At 41.3% G+C, this 17,918-nt stretch overlaps 1 protein-coding gene across 3 annotated transcripts in view; it reads left to right on the top strand.

The window, feature by feature from the left end:
• The first annotated feature begins 1,077 nt into the window (after positions 1-1,077).
• DNAJC18 (DnaJ heat shock protein family (Hsp40) member C18) overlaps positions 1,078-17,918 on the top strand; it is a 28,593-nt gene continuing 11,752 nt past the window's right edge. For all 3 annotated transcript variants that reach the window (XM_079770527.1, XM_079770528.1, XM_079770526.1), the window contains exons 1-6: positions 1,078-1,174; positions 2,815-3,001; positions 11,445-11,590; positions 14,537-14,722; positions 15,719-15,828; positions 16,790-16,899. In XM_079770527.1, coding sequence (XP_079626653.1) covers positions 1,135-1,174; positions 2,815-3,001; positions 11,445-11,590; positions 14,537-14,722; positions 15,719-15,828; positions 16,790-16,899 — 779 coding nt within the window. In that variant the 5' untranslated portion in view covers positions 1,078-1,134. The remainder of the gene's footprint in view (positions 1,175-2,814; positions 3,002-11,444; positions 11,591-14,536; positions 14,723-15,718; positions 15,829-16,789; positions 16,900-17,918) is intronic.

Raw genomic sequence — 17,918 nt, 5'->3', positions numbered from 1 at the left:
AATAAGTACTTGCTCTTTTTTTTCTTTCTCTACTTCTGACCTCTAGTGGTTCCTCTAATGACCTTGTGCCTGAAGAGCTGGGGGAGGAGAGGCATACCCAGACTGCTCTCTAACCACATAAATCAAATCTACCTCACTTTTCTACTTTTTGTGGCTCTTAAGTTCCCAGGGTTGGGTTCAGCATCCACAAAACCTGTCTCTGAATCTCCAACAGGCATTGGTGTATATTTGTTTCTTTAAATTTTTATTTATTGATCTCAGAGAGAAAGAGAGGGAGGGAGGGAGGGAGGGAGGGAGGGAGGGAGGGAGGGAAGGAGGGAGAGAAAGAGAAACTTGATATTCCCATTTATGCATCCATTATTTTGATTCTTTTATGTGCCCTGACCTGGGATGGAACCTGCAACCTTGGCATATCCCGATGATGCTCTAACCCCGTGGTCAGCAAACTGCGGCTTGAGAGCCACATGTGGCTCTTTGGCCCCTTGAGTGTGGTGGCTCTTATATACCACGGCCTGGGAGAGTCTATTTTGAAGAAGTGGCATTAGAAGAAGTTTAAGTTTAAAAAATTTGGCTCTCAAAAGAAATTTCAATCGTTGTACTGTTGATATTTGGCTCTGTTGACTAATGAGTTTGCCCACCACTGCTCTAACCAACTGAGCTACCCGGCCAGGGGGCATTAGTGTATATTTTAAAATGACATCCAGGGGAGAAAAATAGTCATACTGTCACACTCTAGCCCATAGTTTGCAAAGCCTTTTTCAGGCAGGATCTCATCAGGCCTCCTAGAATGTCCCCAGTTTTAGGCAGAGCCAAAGCCACTACCCCTACTCTGCAGATGAGGAAAAGCTGGGCCCCCAGTGGCCATGGTTTCCTGCTGTGAGCCACTAGCCGCGCAGCAACTAGCAGCAACGCACCCCCACAGGCCTCGCTTTCACAAGGTAAGAGCCCTTTACTCCTTAGCATCTCCGACTGTCCCTCGTCCGGAGCCTGCCGGAAGTTGTAGTCCAATGTCCCGCAGCTTCAATGGATTGAACTACAATGACCAGCATGCCCTGCGCTTCTTGCCCCGCCCCCCATCTTTTTCAGCCTCAGGCTCTGGAGAGATTCGGTTGACCTGCTGACTGGGAACCAGAAATGGCAGCTACTCTGGGCAGCGGAGAGCGCTGGACGGAAGGTACCAGGTCCTGGTCTTAGGGTGGGACAGGGCAGAGTTCGGCAGAGATCAGGGATGGGGACCTTGAAGGTGCCCGAGGGCTGAGATTCTGGGCCTGAGGTGAAGAATGGAGGCCTATGAGAACATGTTAAGCCTGAGTAGGGTTCCGGATAAGGTGGTGGACCGCCCAGGGTAGGATCCAGAAACCAAGAGCGCTGGCTCAGGCTGAGGAACCGACCGGCAGCCCAGAGTCACCCGTGAGGACTTGTTGCCTCCAGCCCCCAGCCCCGCCCCGCCAGGGCCCCGCCCAGGCCCCGCGGCAGTCAGACCGGCCTGCACCTGGGTGTCCTGGGGCCCAGCAGGCTATCAGGTCTCCCGCAGCTTTCTTTCCCGGCCCTCATCCTCGCTACCAAACTGGGCTGCTGGATCCTTGGTCTCAGTTTGCTCTTGTCTCTGCAGCCCGCATCAAGGCCGACAGGCTGGCTTTTTCTATCCTACAGTCAGGCAAAGAGTATTGATCCAATACCTATTTTGAATCCTGCATTATGCTTGCTGATCCCGCAGCAAGGGACTTGACAGACACGGGCCCCTGAGATCACAGAACTCTTAGTTCACTAAGGGAGTATGACAGGTAAACAGCCAATTACAAAACAGGGCCAGTAAGTCCTGGGCTATACACAGCAAGGTCTAGTTTTGGGAAGCACACTGACAAGGAACCCAACATGGCCTGGGTGTCAGAGGAGGCCTTATGGAGAAAGTGTTACATATGATGACATAACGAATGGTTGGAGTTAGTCAGGAGGAAGAATGTTGCAGGCAGAAGGAACAGAGAAAAGAGAAAGCACTGCTGATCTGAAAGGAGTTTGGTGTGGCTAGAACATAGACTGGTAACGAGCATGTGGTGAGAGATGAGGCTAGAGAGGCACCTGAGCCCAGGATAAGAAATCTGGGCAAGGAGCAGTGCATAGACACTAGGGGATGTTAAGCAGGAGAAGAATGTTTTTAAAACCTTTCCCATATCCTCCAGATGGGACACGAGTACTTGCCTTCTTTGACTGGATTACTATGGTTCTCTTTACTTTCTGCAGGTGTTATGATTAATTGAATTCTCTCCCTTTATAATGTCTTTATGGTCAGGAATAGATCTTACCTGTACATCTCCTTGATCTATTTAACCAGTGTCTTAAACATTAGTTTAAAATCATTGAACTCATCTCTATTTTAAATCTTAGTGGTGGGAGGAATTGCAACAAAAACTATTATTTTATGAGCAATGTCACTTCTGACCATGGACCACTGAGAACTAGGCTTCCCACAGCATTGCACTAAAGGCAAGGTATTGGGCAGACAACTCTTGAGCACCTTTTCTGGTTCTGAGTCAAAATTATTTGCTGACTGACCACTGTAGTTATGGTGGACATTATTATGCTTTATGTTTCTGGCACTATAAGTTTTTCATGGTTGCCTCCATATTTTCTGTATTGTTTTCTCAAGGAAGATGTTTGTTTGTTTTTGTATGGATGCTTAAAAGTCAACATGATGTCAGTAGCCTGGCCCTCATCTGCTCATACCTACAAGCAGCCTCCCGGATGGCTAAGGCAGGTAGCCAAGTTGATTTGCAGGTCAGACTGAGACCTAATGGAGGGGCTGTTGCTTTGCAGCTTACATTGATGCAGTTAGAAGAAACAAATACCCAGAAGACAGACCTCCTGAAAGTCATGATCCCTGTGGTTGCTGTAACTGCATGAAGGCGGAAAAGGAAAAGAAGTCTGAGAACGAGTGGAATCAGACCTGGCAGGGTGAGGGGAGTGCCACTTATACTAAGGAGCAGCTGCTTGGGGTACAAAGGTGAGCCTGTGATGGGATTAATTGAGTAATTTTATGTAGAACTAGAGGCCCAGTACATGACATTCGAGCACTGGGGGGGGGGGGGGGGGGGGGGAGGGGGAGGGTGTCCCTCAGTCCAGCCTGCATCCTCTCCAATCTGGGACCCCTCGGGGGATGTCCAACTGCTGGTAAACCAGCAGGCTAACATCCCTCTCACAATCTGGGACTGCTGGCTCCCAACCGCTCACCTACCTGCCAGCCTGATCACCCCATAACCCCTCCTGCCAGCCTGATCAACACCTAACTGCTCCCCTGTCAGCCCGATTGCCCCCAACTGCCCTCCCCTACTGGCCCGGTAACCCCCAACTGCCCTCCCCTGCAGGCCTGGTCACCCCCAACTGCCCTCCCCTGCTGGCCTGGTCCCCCCCAACTGCCCTCTCCTGCTGGCCTGGTCCCCCCCAACTGCCCTCCCCTGCTGGCCTGGTCCCCCCCAACTACCCTCCCCTGCTGGCCATCTTGTGGTGGCCATCTTTGACCACATGGGAGCGGCCATCTTGTGCGAGGGTGTGAGGGTCAATTTGCATAATATCTTTATTATATAGGATGCCTGGCACAGACATTGTGCTATACTATTAGTATTGACTGCTATTGTTATTATTTATTATTATTACTAGAGGCCCGATGCACAACTGCTGGCACTGGCTTCCCTCTGGCACCTGGAACCTGGGCTTCCCTTGCAGCCCTGGCTTCATCCAGAAGGTCGTCCAGAAGGACATCCAGTCTAATTTGCATATTATGCTTTGATTATTATAGATTATGATTATTATTGAAGCATAATAACTTCTTGGCCTCAGGGGCAGAACTAGGTAGAAATGGAGTAGTGCAGTGTAATCTGAGGTATCTTTCCTGCTTCTATAAGAGAGGCAGGAAAAATCAACTAGATATAACAGACGTCTATACAACATTCTACCCCAAAACAGCAAAATACACATTCTTCTCAAATATATTTGGAACATTCTCCAGGATAGATCATATGTTAAGTCATAAAACAAGCCTCAATAAATTTAAAATTATTAAAATCATACAGTGGCCTGCTCGGCCAGTGTGGCTCAGAGACTGAGCTTCAATCTATGAACCAGGAGGTTACAGTTTGATTCACATGCCTGAGTTGCAGGCTTGATCCCCAGTAGGGGGCCTGGAAAAGACAGTCGATTGATGATTCTCTCTCATCATTGATGTTTCTATCTCTCTCTCCCTCTCCTCTCTCTAAAATATATAAAAAAATATTTTTTAAAAATAAAAACTGTTTTAAAAAAAAAATCATACAGTGGCCCAGCCAGGTGGCTCAGTTGGTTGGAGTGTCATCCCATCCACCAAAAGGTTGCAGATTCGATTCCCAATCAGGGCACATACCTAGGTTCTTTCCCTTGGGTGAGGATAAACAAAAAAATCATACAGTGTATGTTCTCTGAAATCAAAACAGAAGGAAATTTGCAAATATTCAAATTAAACAACCTATCTACACTAATAAAAGAGAAATATGCAAATTGACTGTACCTCTGCAACACCCACAAACCAATCAGGAGTGAGTATGCAAATTAACCCAACAAAGATGGTGGGTTAATTTGCATAGGCAGGTACAGAACGAAGACTGAAGGCTCCGGCCCGAGCAAAGACTGAAGATAACTAAAGACTGAAGACTGAAGAGGCTTGGCTTCTCCGCTGCGGCCAGAATGAAGGCCTGGGTCCTGAGTGCTGGAGGAAAACCGGTGCCGGCAGCCAGGGGAAGGAAGGCTTATTGCACAAATCTTCGTGCAATGGGCCTCTAGTTCCTAAATAACAAAGGTTACAAAAGAAATCACAAGGAAAATTAGAAAATTACCAGAGACGAATGTAAGTGAAAATATAGCATACTGAAACATAATGGATGCAGCTAAAGAAATATTTAGAAGAAAATTAAAGCTGTAAATATATATTTAAATCTCAAATGACTAACCTAATCTTCTCCCTTAACAAACTAACAAACAAAAAAAGAAGAGCAAACTAAATCCAAGCAAGAAGAATGAAGGAAATAATAGAGTGGAAATAAATGAAATAAAGGATAGAAAGGCAATAAAGGCAACAAAATCGAAAGTTTTTGTTTTTTTTTTAAATATCAACAAAATTAAGCCCTAGCCGGTTTGGCTCAGTGGATAGAGCATCGGCCTGCGGCCTCAAGGGTCCCAGGTTCGATTCCGGTCAGGGGCATGTACCTGGGTTGCGGGCACATCCCCAGTAGGGGGTGTGCAGGAGGCAGCTGATCAATGTTTCTCTCTCATCGATGTTTCTAACTCTTTATCCCTCTCCCTTCCTCTCTGTGAAGAATCAATAAAATATATATTTTTTTAAAAAATTAACAAACCTTTATCTACACCAGCGATTTTCATCTTTTTCATCTCATGACACACAAACTAATTACTAAAATTCTGTGGCACACCAAAAATATATATATTTTGCTGATCTAACAAAGAATATGTATAATTTTGATTCATTTACACCGGATGGCTATTGTTGGCTGTTGTCATATTTTTATTTGACAATGTAAGGCATGGGTGGTAAACGTCCAGCCCTTGGGCTGTTTAAGGCCCACAAAATCATTTGGTCTGGCCCTGCCAAGGCAACCACAGATGGGACTCGAAATTCAATAAATCTAGGAGTTTTTTTCATAGCAACATAAATTTATATTAAGTGAATTATGTTAAGTGAATGATATTATAAATATACAAATGGCCCTTGGCAGAAAAAAGGTTTCCCACCCCTGATCTAAAGAAAAAGAGGTCAGTACCCCTGGCTAAATAGTCAGGTATTGCATGTTTTAAAAATTCTTGTGGCACACCAGTTGGAAATCTAGACCAACCAAGAAAAAAAAAAAAAAAGAGAGAGAATATTTAAATAACTAGAATCAAGAATGAAAGTGGGTACATCACACTAATCTTACAAAAATAATAAGAAAGTACTATGAATAATTGTATGCCAACCAATTAGATAACCTAGGTGAAATGGACAAATTCCTAGGTGGATACAAACTACTGAAACTGATTCAGAAGAAACAGAAAATCATATAGACCTATAAGAAAGAGACTGAATTAATAGTCACAAAACTTACCACTAAGAAAATGCCAGCCAGGATGGCTTCACTGGTAAAGTCTACTGAACAAGAATTAACTAATCCTTCACAAACTATTACAAAAAAAATACATGAGAAGGGGACACTTTCCAACCCATTCTATGAGACCAGTATTACCCTGTAACCAAAACCAGACAAAGACATCACAAGAAATTTAAACTATCAACTAATGTCTCCATGGATATAGATTCCAGCAACATATAAAAATATATAAAAAGGATAATAGACTTGACCAAGTTGGATTTATCCCAGGAATACAAGGTTGATTAACATATGAAATCAATTAATGTAATACACCATATTAATAGAATAAAGGACAAAAGCCATTTCAATAGGTGCAGAAAAAGCATTTGACAAAATTTAATACTCTTTCAAAACAACACTCAACATGGTAGGAATAGGACACTTCCTCAACCTACAAATAATCCACAGCTAATATCATACTTAATGATGAACAACTGGATGCTTTCCAAGATCAGAAACAAGATAAGTATGTTCACTCTAGCCACTTCTATTCAACACTGTGCTAGACTCCAAGCCAGGGAAGTTAAGCAATAAAAAGAAATAGAAGCCAACCAGATTGGAAAGAAGTAAAACTGAATTCACAGGTGATATGATCTAGTATAGAAAATCCTAAGGAAAACACACACACACACTATTAGAACAAATAAATGAGTTCATCAGAGTTGAAAATGTAAGATCAGCATACAAAAATTAATGTTTTTCTATACAATAGCAATGAACAATCCAAAAATGGGGGCGGGGGACAAACAATGTCCAAAAAGCCAGTTTCATTTATAACACTATCAAAAAAGAATAAAATGCTTAGGCATAAATTTAACGAGAAGAATAAAATTTTATATTGAAAACTATATTATAAGAAATTAAAGATTTAAATAATGGGAAGATAGCCTGTGTTCATGGATTTAAAACTTATTATTGGTAATTTGTAATATTCCCCAAATTGATCAACAGATTTAATACATCCCTATCAAATTCCAAGTTGCTCTTGTTGCAGAAATTGACAAGCTGTTCCTAAAATTCATATAGAAATGAATAGCCAAAACAGTTTTGAAAAAGAAGAACAAAGTTGGATGACTCTTACTTCCTAATTTTAAAACATACTGCAAAGCTACAGTAATGAAGACAATGTGGACTAGTATAGGATAGACATGTAGATCAATGAAATATAATTGAGAGTCTAGAAATAAACCTTTATTTACATTTATGGACAATTGATTTTTGACAAGAGTGCCAAGACAATTTAAGGGGGTAACAAATTGTCTTTAACAAATGTTGCTTGGACAACTGGATAGCTACATACAAAAGAATGAACTTAGACCCCTCCTCACACAAATACAAAAATTAATTCAAAGACCTAATATAAAACCTAAATGTAAGAGTGAAAACTATAGCCCAGCCGACATGGCTCAGTGGTTGAGCATTGACCTATGAGCCAGGAGATCAGAGTTTGATTCCCGATTAGGACACATGCCTGGGTTGCAGACTCGATCCTCAGTGGAGGCCATGCAGGAGGCAGTCAATCAATGATTCTCATCATTGATGTTTCCATCTCTCTCACTCTCCCTTCCTCTCTGAAATCAATAAAAATATTTATTTTTTTTAAAAGAGTGAAAACTATAAAACTCTTAGAAAAAAACATAATTGCAAGTCTTTGTAATATTGGATTAGGCAATGATTTCTTGATATGCCACCCAAAACACAAGCAACAAAAGAAAAATTGATAAAATGGATATTATCAAAATTTAAAACTTTTGCACTTTAAAAGATACCATTAAGAAAGTGAAAAATCAACCCACAGTACAGGAGAAAATATTTTCAAATTACATATCTGATAAAGGACTTGTATCCATATAAAATACTCTTTTTTTTTTTAGAGAGAGAGAGAGAGGATAGATAGAAACATTGATGAGAAACATTGATCAGCTGCCTCCTGCACGCTCCCTACTGGGGATCCAGCCAGCATCCTGGGCATGTGCCCTGACCAGGAATCAAACTGATGAACTCTTGGTTCATGGGTCAATGCTCAACCACTGGGCCACACCAGCTGGGCCCAATATAAAGTACTCTTACAATTCAAAAACAAAATTCAATTGAAAAATGGGCAAAGGATCTGAATAGTCATTCCTCCAAAGAAGACAAACAGATAGCCAATAACCACATGAAAAGTTGCTCAACATCATTAGTCATTAGGGAGATGCAAATCAAAGTCACAATGAGATATCATACTATCTCATATCCACTAGGATGGCTATAATAAAAAAGATGTGTTACTTACTATAAACTCTTCAACAAGGCTTTGGGTCTCTGCCTAACTGAATTGTGTAGTAGCAAAAGACTGGAGACATTCTAAATGCCCATCAGTAGGGGAAGTATATCTATATAATAAAAGCCTAAGCGACCATTACAGTGGGACGACCAGAACGACTGGTCTCTATGATGCGTACTGACCACCAGGGGGCAGACGCTCAATGCAGGAGCTGCCCCCTGGTGGTGAGTGCACTCCCACAGGGGGAGCGCTGCTCAGCCAGAAGCCAGGCTCAAGGTTGGTGAGCGCAGCAGCGGTGGTGGGAGCCTCTCCCACCTCCGCGGCAGTGCTAAGGAGCAGCAAGCTGAGCGCTAAGGAGCAGCGAGCAGGCGGGCAGTAAGGAGCAAGGGGTCTAGGGATGTCTGCCTGCAGGCTTAGGCCCACCCCCCAGCTGATCAGGATGAGCAGCGCTCTCATAGCGGGCCAATCCCCGCAGGCCATGCCCACCACCAGTGCATGAATCTGTGCACGGGGCCTCTAGTACATCAATAAAATGCAATAATGTACAACTTTTTATTTATTTTTTTATTTTTAAAAAAATATATTTTATTGATTTTTTTTTACAGAGAGGAAGGGAGAGGGGCAGAGAGTTAGAAACATCGATGAGAGAGAAACATCAATTAACTGCCTCCTGCACACCCCCTACTGGGGATGTGCCCGCAACCAATGTACATGCCCTTGACCGGAATTGAACTTGGGACCCTTCAGTCCACAGCTCAATCCACTGAGCCAAACGAGTTAGGGCTTTATTGATTTTTTTACAGAGAGGAAGGGAGAGGGATAGAGAGCTAGAAACATCGATGAGAGAGAAACATCGACCAGCTGCCTCCTGCACAGTCCCCACCAGGGATGTGCCCACAACCAAGGTACATGCCCTTAACCGGAATCAAACCTGGGACCTTTCAGTCCGCAGACCGACGCTCTATCCACTGAGCCAAACCGGTTTCGGCAATGTACAACTTTTTAAAAGAATGAGGTAGATATATAATACTAGCCAATATTTATGTAATGGCAGATGCTATCAAGCACTTTGATGAATATGTCATTAAATCATAACAACTCTGTGAAAATAGTAATCATTACTAGCCCATTTCAGAAGACAACACTAAGGCACAGAGGTTAATTACACAATAAGATCAGATCCCATTCAAAGCATTTTGATTCCTGAGTTCATGCAGGTCTCAAAGTATCGTTTGGGAATCCCAAGACCCTTTTGAGGGGTCTACAAGTTTAAAATTATTTTCATAATACAAACATTATTTGCCTTTTTTCATTCTCATTCTCTCAGGATTATACAGTGAAGTTTTTGAGAGGCTACCTATATGTAATTATATCATCACTTTATGTTTAAAAAACATTTTTTTTTGTTAATCCTCACCCAAGGATATTCTTACACTGATTTTCAGAGAGAGTGGATGGGAGGGGAAGAGACAGAGAGAGAAACATTGATGTGAGAGACACATCGAGTGGTTACCTCCTGCACACGCCCCAACTGCGGCTGGGGATAGAGCCTGTAACTGAGGTACGTGCATGCCCTGGACTGGAATCGAACCCATGACCCTTCAGTCCACAGGCTGGTACTCTAACCACTGAGAAGAACTGGCCAGGGCTGTGTTCTAAACTTTTTTTGTTTTCATTTCTAGTAAGGTAAATACTGATAGATATAACTCATATGAACAAAAGCTCTTTGGGGTCCTTAATAATTTTTAAGAGTATAAAAAATTTTCTGAGATCAGAATGTTCAGAACTGCCACTCTAGTCTAAACTATTATTCTATACTTCCCATCTCTGTTTGTTATGGATCAATCTTTAAGATAAGTTGTTAGTTTAAAAAAGCAATATTAATTTAGAAAGGTGATTATAATTACCTAAAAGCTGCCATTTAGGTAAGAAAAAATAGAAAGGTATCTATACATATAATCACTCCGCTTATAGGACTCAAAGGAAACTTGTAACAGTGGTTGTCCTTAGGATGGGTGACTGGGTGACAGGGAATGGGGAAGCAGAAAATTTTTTCACTAAATATAATTTAGTACTGTTGGATATTTGTCTTCTACCATGTGTATATATTAACTTTTAAAAACAAAGTTTTTTGTGTGTGTTTTTTTAAATGACACATTTCCTCTCAGAGCCTCTAAGAGAACCAGTCCTGCTGACACCCTGACTTTAGCCCAGTGAAACTGAACTGGGACTTCTGACCTCCAGAATTTTAAGGTCGGAAATGTGTCTTCTTCTTTTTTTTTAAAATATATTTTATTGATTTTTTACAGAGAGGAAGGGAAAGAGATAGAGTTAGAAACATCGATGAGAGAGAAACATCGATCAGCTGCCTCCTGCACACCTCCTACTGGGGATGTGCCCGCAACCAAGGTACGTGCCCTTGACTGGAATCGGACCTGGGACCCTTCAGTCCACAGGCCGGCGCTCTATCCACTGAGCCAAACCGGTTTTGGCTTAAAAACAAAGTTTAAAAAGATAGCCATAAGAAGAGAGAGAGAGGGAGAGGGAGAGAGAGAGAGAGAGAGAGAGAGAGAGAGGGAGGGAGGGAGGGAGGGAGGGAGGGAGGGAGAGAGAGAGAGAGAGAGAGAGAGAGAGAGAGAGAGAGAGAGAGAGAGAGAAATTAGGGTGGTTACGTGTTTCTTCTAGCGTTTCTTCTGTGGTTCGACTCTCAGGACCCTAGTCTGCACCTTGATAGTAAGATTTAGCACAGTTGTTCTATTCACTTGCAGGAATATATAGAAAGAATAAAATATTATATGTAAAAATACTTTGAAAGGCACTGAGTTCTCAGTGGGAGGACACTGTTAATGACTTTGAATGTTTCATTATTTCATTAATGTGTTCAGCAATTTTCTTTTAAGTTTGTTTTAGGGCTCAGCAGTTGGAGGGAGGATCAGTGTACTATTTTGCAGTTACTTGTAAAAAAAAAGAGGCCTTTGTAGACATATGTTTCTGATGTGTGTTTTTAGGATCAAGAAATGCAGAAATTACTATGAAATTCTGGGAGTTTCACGAGATGCCAATGATGAAGAGCTTAAGAAAGCTTACCGAAAACTTGCCCTGAAATTTCACCCTGACAAGAACTGTGCTCCTGGAGCAACAGATGCTTTCAAAGGTCTGGTCCTGAACTAGGGCTTAATTCTGCCCTTCTTGTGATGTTCTCTCATAATAAGTTGTTTTCAGACTCCCCTGTAATTCTTTTATAAAGCCACAGCAGAGTTTTTTTCCCCTGCCACACCTCTTAAATAGTGATTATCAGAATAGCTTCCGCCTGTCTTCATTCACTTCACCTTAATTTCTTTTGGAAAAAATATTTGGTTTCTTTGTAATACGTTTTGGAACTGTATATCCATTGATTACACAAATATTTATTGAATATCTATGTGCCAGATGTCATGGTGAATAAAACAAACATAATTCCTCTTGTGGAACTTATAGGCTGATGGCCGCTTGCAAGTAGGGCCTAGACAGCATTCCTAAACTTCTCTGGCCATGGAGCTCTTTGTTCATGAAACCTGTTATTAACGTGTTCATATGAAAAATCTGTGTAAACTTTTTTCCGTTGATTTCCATGATACTTTAAGAAACATTCTTAAAAATATTTTTGACCCAATACATAAATAAAAATCTTACTTGAGAGCTTCACCGCCAGTGAAGTCATTGACTCAGGCAAGGATTATCAATGGATGTTAAAACCAATGGATGATAGGTGGTTGCTGAATAGGATATTCACATGATGTCAAAGTATCACCCCACAGAATAGTTATTGATTACAAAAGGGGAAATTCCTTTATAATGGAGATATCTAACTGTCACCACTTTAACCAAATGATCCAACATATTACTAGTACTGGAACAGCCTAACATTATGTAGTATATAGCACCTATGTGGTATTCTTGCCAAAATGTTTGACCTGAATTTAATATTGAAAAAACAATCAAAATATGAGACATTCTACAAAGAACACTGAGCTACTCTTCAAAAAACTCAATATAATGAAAAGCAAGTAATTTGGAGAGACTATTCTGGATTAAAAGAAACTAAAGAGATGTAAAACCAAATGCAATACATAAACCTTGCATGGATTTATTGGGTAATAATGTTACTTTGTTAGCTGTGATAATGGTATTGTGATCATGTAGGAGAAGGTCTTTCTTTTTAGGAGACATACATTGAAATATTTAGGGGTGAAGTGTTATAATGTGGCCTACTTACCATGGCTCAGCAAAAGAAATGTATATGTAATATGTATGTATGTATGTATAGAGAGTTAAGGAAAGCAATGTGGCAAAATTGATGAATTAGGGTAAAGGGTATACAGGTGTTTATTGTACTCTTTTTCAACTTGTTTATAGATTTGAAACTTTTCAAAAGAAAAATTAAAAAATTATAGATCAGAGAAATTTTTTTAAGTCACCATTTACCTCAGACTATGTGCCATTGTGAATCTAGTTCTCCCCAGTTTCTACAAGGAAACAAATAGGTAACCACCCTTCTCTTTACACCTTCATGTAAGGTATCTCACAGACTAATGCCATTTCTTTGATAATCTGCCATATTTCAAGGGATGTGAATGTTTAAGCAACTTTATTTAGTTTTTTGTGTTTTTTTTTCCTATTTAGCTGTTTTATTGCTGTAAATATTTAATAATTACGTAGGTAGGAGAATTATAAAGAAATGCTCTTTCTGACTGTGTTTTGATAGAGTTAACCGACTCAGAGGTGGGGGTAGGGAGGCTTTAAAAGATTTTTCTAAAAATAAAATAAAATAAAATAAAATAAATAAAAGATTTTTCTGCTCTAGCCAGTTTGGCTCAGTGAATAGAGCGTCAGCTTGTGGACCAAAGGGTCCCAGGTTTGATTCTGGTCAAGGACACGTACCTTGGTTGCTGACTTCTCCCCAGCCTGGGCCCTGGTGGGGCTCATGCAGGAGGCAACCAATTGATGTGTCTCTCTTACATTGATGTTTCTCTGTCTTTCCCTCTCTCTTCCACTCTCCCTAAAAATCAATGGAAAAATATCCTCGGGTGAGGATTAACAAAAACAAACAAACAAAAAGACTTTTCTGGGGGCATTCTTTAATTAGAGGTATGGATTATATGTTTAAATGAAATTGGACAAATAGGGAGGAGAGGTGATGATAAGCATATGTAATCTATTCAGTCTTTGATCTCTCATTAATTTCTAAAGACCATTTTGTAAAGGAAGCTGAATAAGATAGTGATGAGTAAGGATTTTGCTTTTAGCCAAACAATAATTTTACTGATTATTTCATTCAGGAGATTGTTTCTGTACTTCAAGTAGAACACCACTACTTACGTATGAACTATCTATAATAATAAAAGCATAATATGCTAATTAGACCGGACAGCTGAACAACCTTCTGGACGTCATTCCGGATGAAGCCATGATGGCAGGGGCCAAGGCAGAGGTGGTTAGGGGCGATCAGGCAGGCAGGAGAGTGGTTAGGGACGATCAGGCAGGCAGGAGAGTGGTTGGGGCAATCAGGCAGGCAGAAGAATGGTTAGGGGTGATTAGACAAGCAGGGGAGCAGTTAGGGGCAATCAGGCAGGCAGGCGAGTGGTTAGGAGCCAGCAGTCCTGGATTGCGAGAGGGATGTCCTACTGCCAGTTTAGGCCTGATCCCCCAGGGTCGGGCCTAAACTGGCAGTCGGACATCCCCCAAGGGGTCCTGGATTGTGAGAGGGTGCAGGCTGGGCTGAGAGACCATCCCCCTCCTCCATGCACAAATTTCATGCACCGGGCCTCTAGTTTCCAATAATAAACTATAGCTCTCAAATGAAATAAGAAGATTTTTGATGAATGAAATAGTAGTTCTTAGTTCATCTTGAGTGCAGTGTTGTTTCTGGCTTTTCAAACTAGATCATGGAAAATTTCAAGGGCAAGCACTTTGGTGAACTTTCTAGGCCCAACCACTTCCCTTAGGCCCCTGTGAAGTTATTCAGCACCAATCAACTCTGGGCTTTTCATTGCAGCTACTGTGATCACCCTCAGCTACAGCAAAGACTATGTACTCAGGAACTTTTTTGTTTTGGTTGCAGCAATAGGAAATGCCTTTGCAGTACTTAGCAATCCGGACAAGAGACTCCGCTACGATGAATATGGAGATGAACAGGTGACTTTCACTGCCCCTCGAGCCAGAGCTTATCATTATTACAGAGACTTTGAAGCTGACATCACTCCAGAAGAGTTATTCAATGTCTTCTTTGGAGGGCAATTTCCTACAGGTCAGTATCCCCAAATTATCATGAAAAATTTTATATATCAGCAAGCTCTTGTTTGAGGATCTGAAGAGAGGGACATGGTATGATGAAAACAGCAGGAATTTGGAATCAGGTGAACTGGGATTTGAAGCAAGTCTCTAGCCTCCAACTGTGCATGATTTTGACCAAATCACGTAGTCTCTCTTATCCTGTTTCATCACCTGAAAAAATGGAGTTAGTAATACCTGCCTCACAGGGCTGCTGGGAGGATTAGATATTTTTAAGTGCTTTATAAATAAGTAACAAAATACCATTTGTTGTTGTTATTATTATTATTGCAAAATAGCAGCTATATAAAGATAAAAGTCGCTCTAACTGGTTTGGCTCAGTGGATAGAGCGTTGGCCTGCGGACTCAAGGGTCCCAGGTTCGATTCCAGTCAAGGGCATGTACCTTGGTTTCGGGCACATACCCAGTAGGGAGTGTGTGGGAGGCAGCTGATCAATGTTTTTCTCTCTCATCGATGTTTCTGACTCTCTATCCCTCTCCCTTCCTCTCTGTAAAAAATCAATAAAATATATTTAAAATAAATAAATAAATAAAGATAAAAGTCAGAAAAGCACCCCCAAAGAGTTGAAAATTGGGATAATTAGATGCCCCGGAAGTAAGATGAATTTTATGAGTTGCTATTAAAGATTCTGTTAGATACTGGGCAAGGAAGACAGTTAGATATTGGGCAAGGAAGCAGACAAGACTCATGGCCCAGATGCTCTTTCTTTACTCACCTTTTGGGGTTCTCTCACTCACTGGTTATAAAGGACTATTTAAATAAAGGCAGGAGAGCTAAGCACATTCCATCTCCAGCTGGTTCACTTGGCTTACCTACTGTCTTATTTTTCTACTGGGTAAAATGGGACAATATTCTAACCACAGAGAACCTAATTGGGAGGAAGGACCTTGGAAAAGGCAAGGAAGAAGTGTTTGCCATATCCCATACTAAGGGGTTTTCTTTCTTTTCCAGGAAATATTCATATGTTTTCAAACGTGACAGATGATACCCACTATTACCGCCGGCGGCACCGACATGAGAGGATGCAGACAAGGAAGGAGGAGGAAGAAGATAAACCTCAGGTACGTCGGGAGGACAGAACTGCTGCTCATAAACACTTGTACTAAGCGGCCTTTATGGTATCTGATCAGGTGTTAGAAGTTTAACCTGAAAATATGTTACTGAAATGTGCTTCAGAAAAGCAGAGGCAATGGTAAGAAGAGCTGGGTAATTGACTCAAATAGGCCAGAATAGTAACTCTCTTACCTACCCATTCTTTGGTGGCTGTCCCAGGAAACTATTTCCCTTGTGGGGTACTTCAATCAAGGTTTCCTTGAATGCAGAAAATACAAATTACCAATTTAAGGTAAAGGATCTAGGGGGTCTCATGAAGCTCAAGGGCAGAAAGTGCAGCTGTGTCTCATGATAGATGGAAACCAGGCTCTGGGGTGCTGTCAGGCACCCACACAACTGTCCTCTCCGTGACTAGTTGGGGCCATATTATTTCCAGTTTTCCCACCTCTTTTCATCTGCTTTGTTCTCTGTAATCAGCCTGGTTTGTCCGACTTCCCTTTGCAAATGGCCAGTCCCCACTGCCTAAGAGTGACTACCTAGCAGTCACTGGTGATAGATCTCAATCCCAAATTCCTGTAGGGTGGGGAATGTGATTATCCTTGCTAGGTTAGATGTCCCCCAGTCTGTTCAGCTGTGACCGGCAACGAAGTTATATAATACTAACATGACCCCATGAGAGTTACAGTCTGGGCAGACTCACCCAGAAGTGTCTGCTTCATTTGTCTTAGAAAAGGGGAATGCAGGAGAATTACTGGGGGTCGATCAGGTTGTAGGTGGGCCTCCTTCAGATTTCTCAGCAGAAAGAACAGAGTTGTTTGGTACTTCTCTGCAAAATATAGCCTTCCCCAAAAAGCCTTGGGCTTTGGGCAGTGCATTGGTAATTTGCATTTTCTTTGGGAAAAGAATCTTATTTTCTATAAGCTTTATATTGATGATGAACACTTACACCAAATATATTTTCTTTTTCAGACTACGTATTCTGCATTTATTCAGTTACTTCCAGTTCTTGTGATTGTGATTATATCTGTTATTACTCAGCTGCTAGCTACTAATCCCCCATACAGTCTATTCTACAAATCGTAAGTAAAATATTTATGAATCTTAACAATCTAAAGGGTAAAAGACTTGAAGGTTTTTCCTGTATGTTACTAACATTTCATTTCACCTTTTGTTATAAAAACACAGATTTTGTATTTAAAGGAACAATTAGATAGTAATAGTGCAAAGATTCTCAAAAATACTGTAGGCAGTTTCCTGTGTGCTCAGGACATGGATTGTTTTGTTGTACAGCGACATCATCTGGTCAGTTGCAGGACAGCAACAACTGGCTTCTGAAGGATTAATAAAATAACTCCAAGTTCAGATTAAATCCTTATTACACCATGTTAGAAAGGGCCTACTGAGCTTGGATAGGATTGCTGGACTCCCCCACCCACTCCCCACCTGGGTCTGGGAACATAGTAACTGAGATCCAGTGATTTTAAATTTAAGAAATTGCAAACATAGGACATTTATTCATGATAAGGCTACATAGTCAACCATAGTATCACATTCTTTTGCTGAAAATATAGAAAATCATTGTAATTTTGTATTGCATGCAGATTATGAGCTCTCATGGGAATATTTTAATTTCTTCCATTAATTATTTCAATTAATTCAATTTTCAAAGTTAGTCCCCAGAGCATAATCAGCATCAACTGGCAACATGTTAGAAATGCATACTCTTGCCCTAGCCAGTTTGGCTCAGTGGATAGAGCATCGGCCTGCGAACTGAAAGGTCCCAGGCTCGATTCTGGTCAAGGGCACATGCCCAGGTTGTGGGCTCGATCCCCAGTGGGGGACTTGCAGGAGGCAGCCGATCCATGATTCTCTCTCATCATGGATGTTTCTATCTCTCTCTCCCTCTTCCTTCCTCTCTGAAATCAATAAAAATATATTTTAAAAAACGCACAAATGTATTAGAAATGCATACTCTTAGGTTTCACTCCATAGCTATGGAATCAGAAACTCTGAGGATGAGAACCTCAGTGTTGTTTCTTTTAATCCTCACCCAAGGATATTTGGATATTTTTTCTATTGGCTTCTAGAGAGTAGAAAG

The sequence above is a fragment of the Cnephaeus nilssonii genome, assembly GCF_951640355.1.
Source record: "Cnephaeus nilssonii genome assembly, chromosome: 5".
NCBI classification, from domain to species: domain Eukaryota; kingdom Metazoa; phylum Chordata; class Mammalia; order Chiroptera; family Vespertilionidae; genus Cnephaeus; species Cnephaeus nilssonii.
This window is presented reverse-complemented; position numbering and strand designations above follow the sequence as displayed.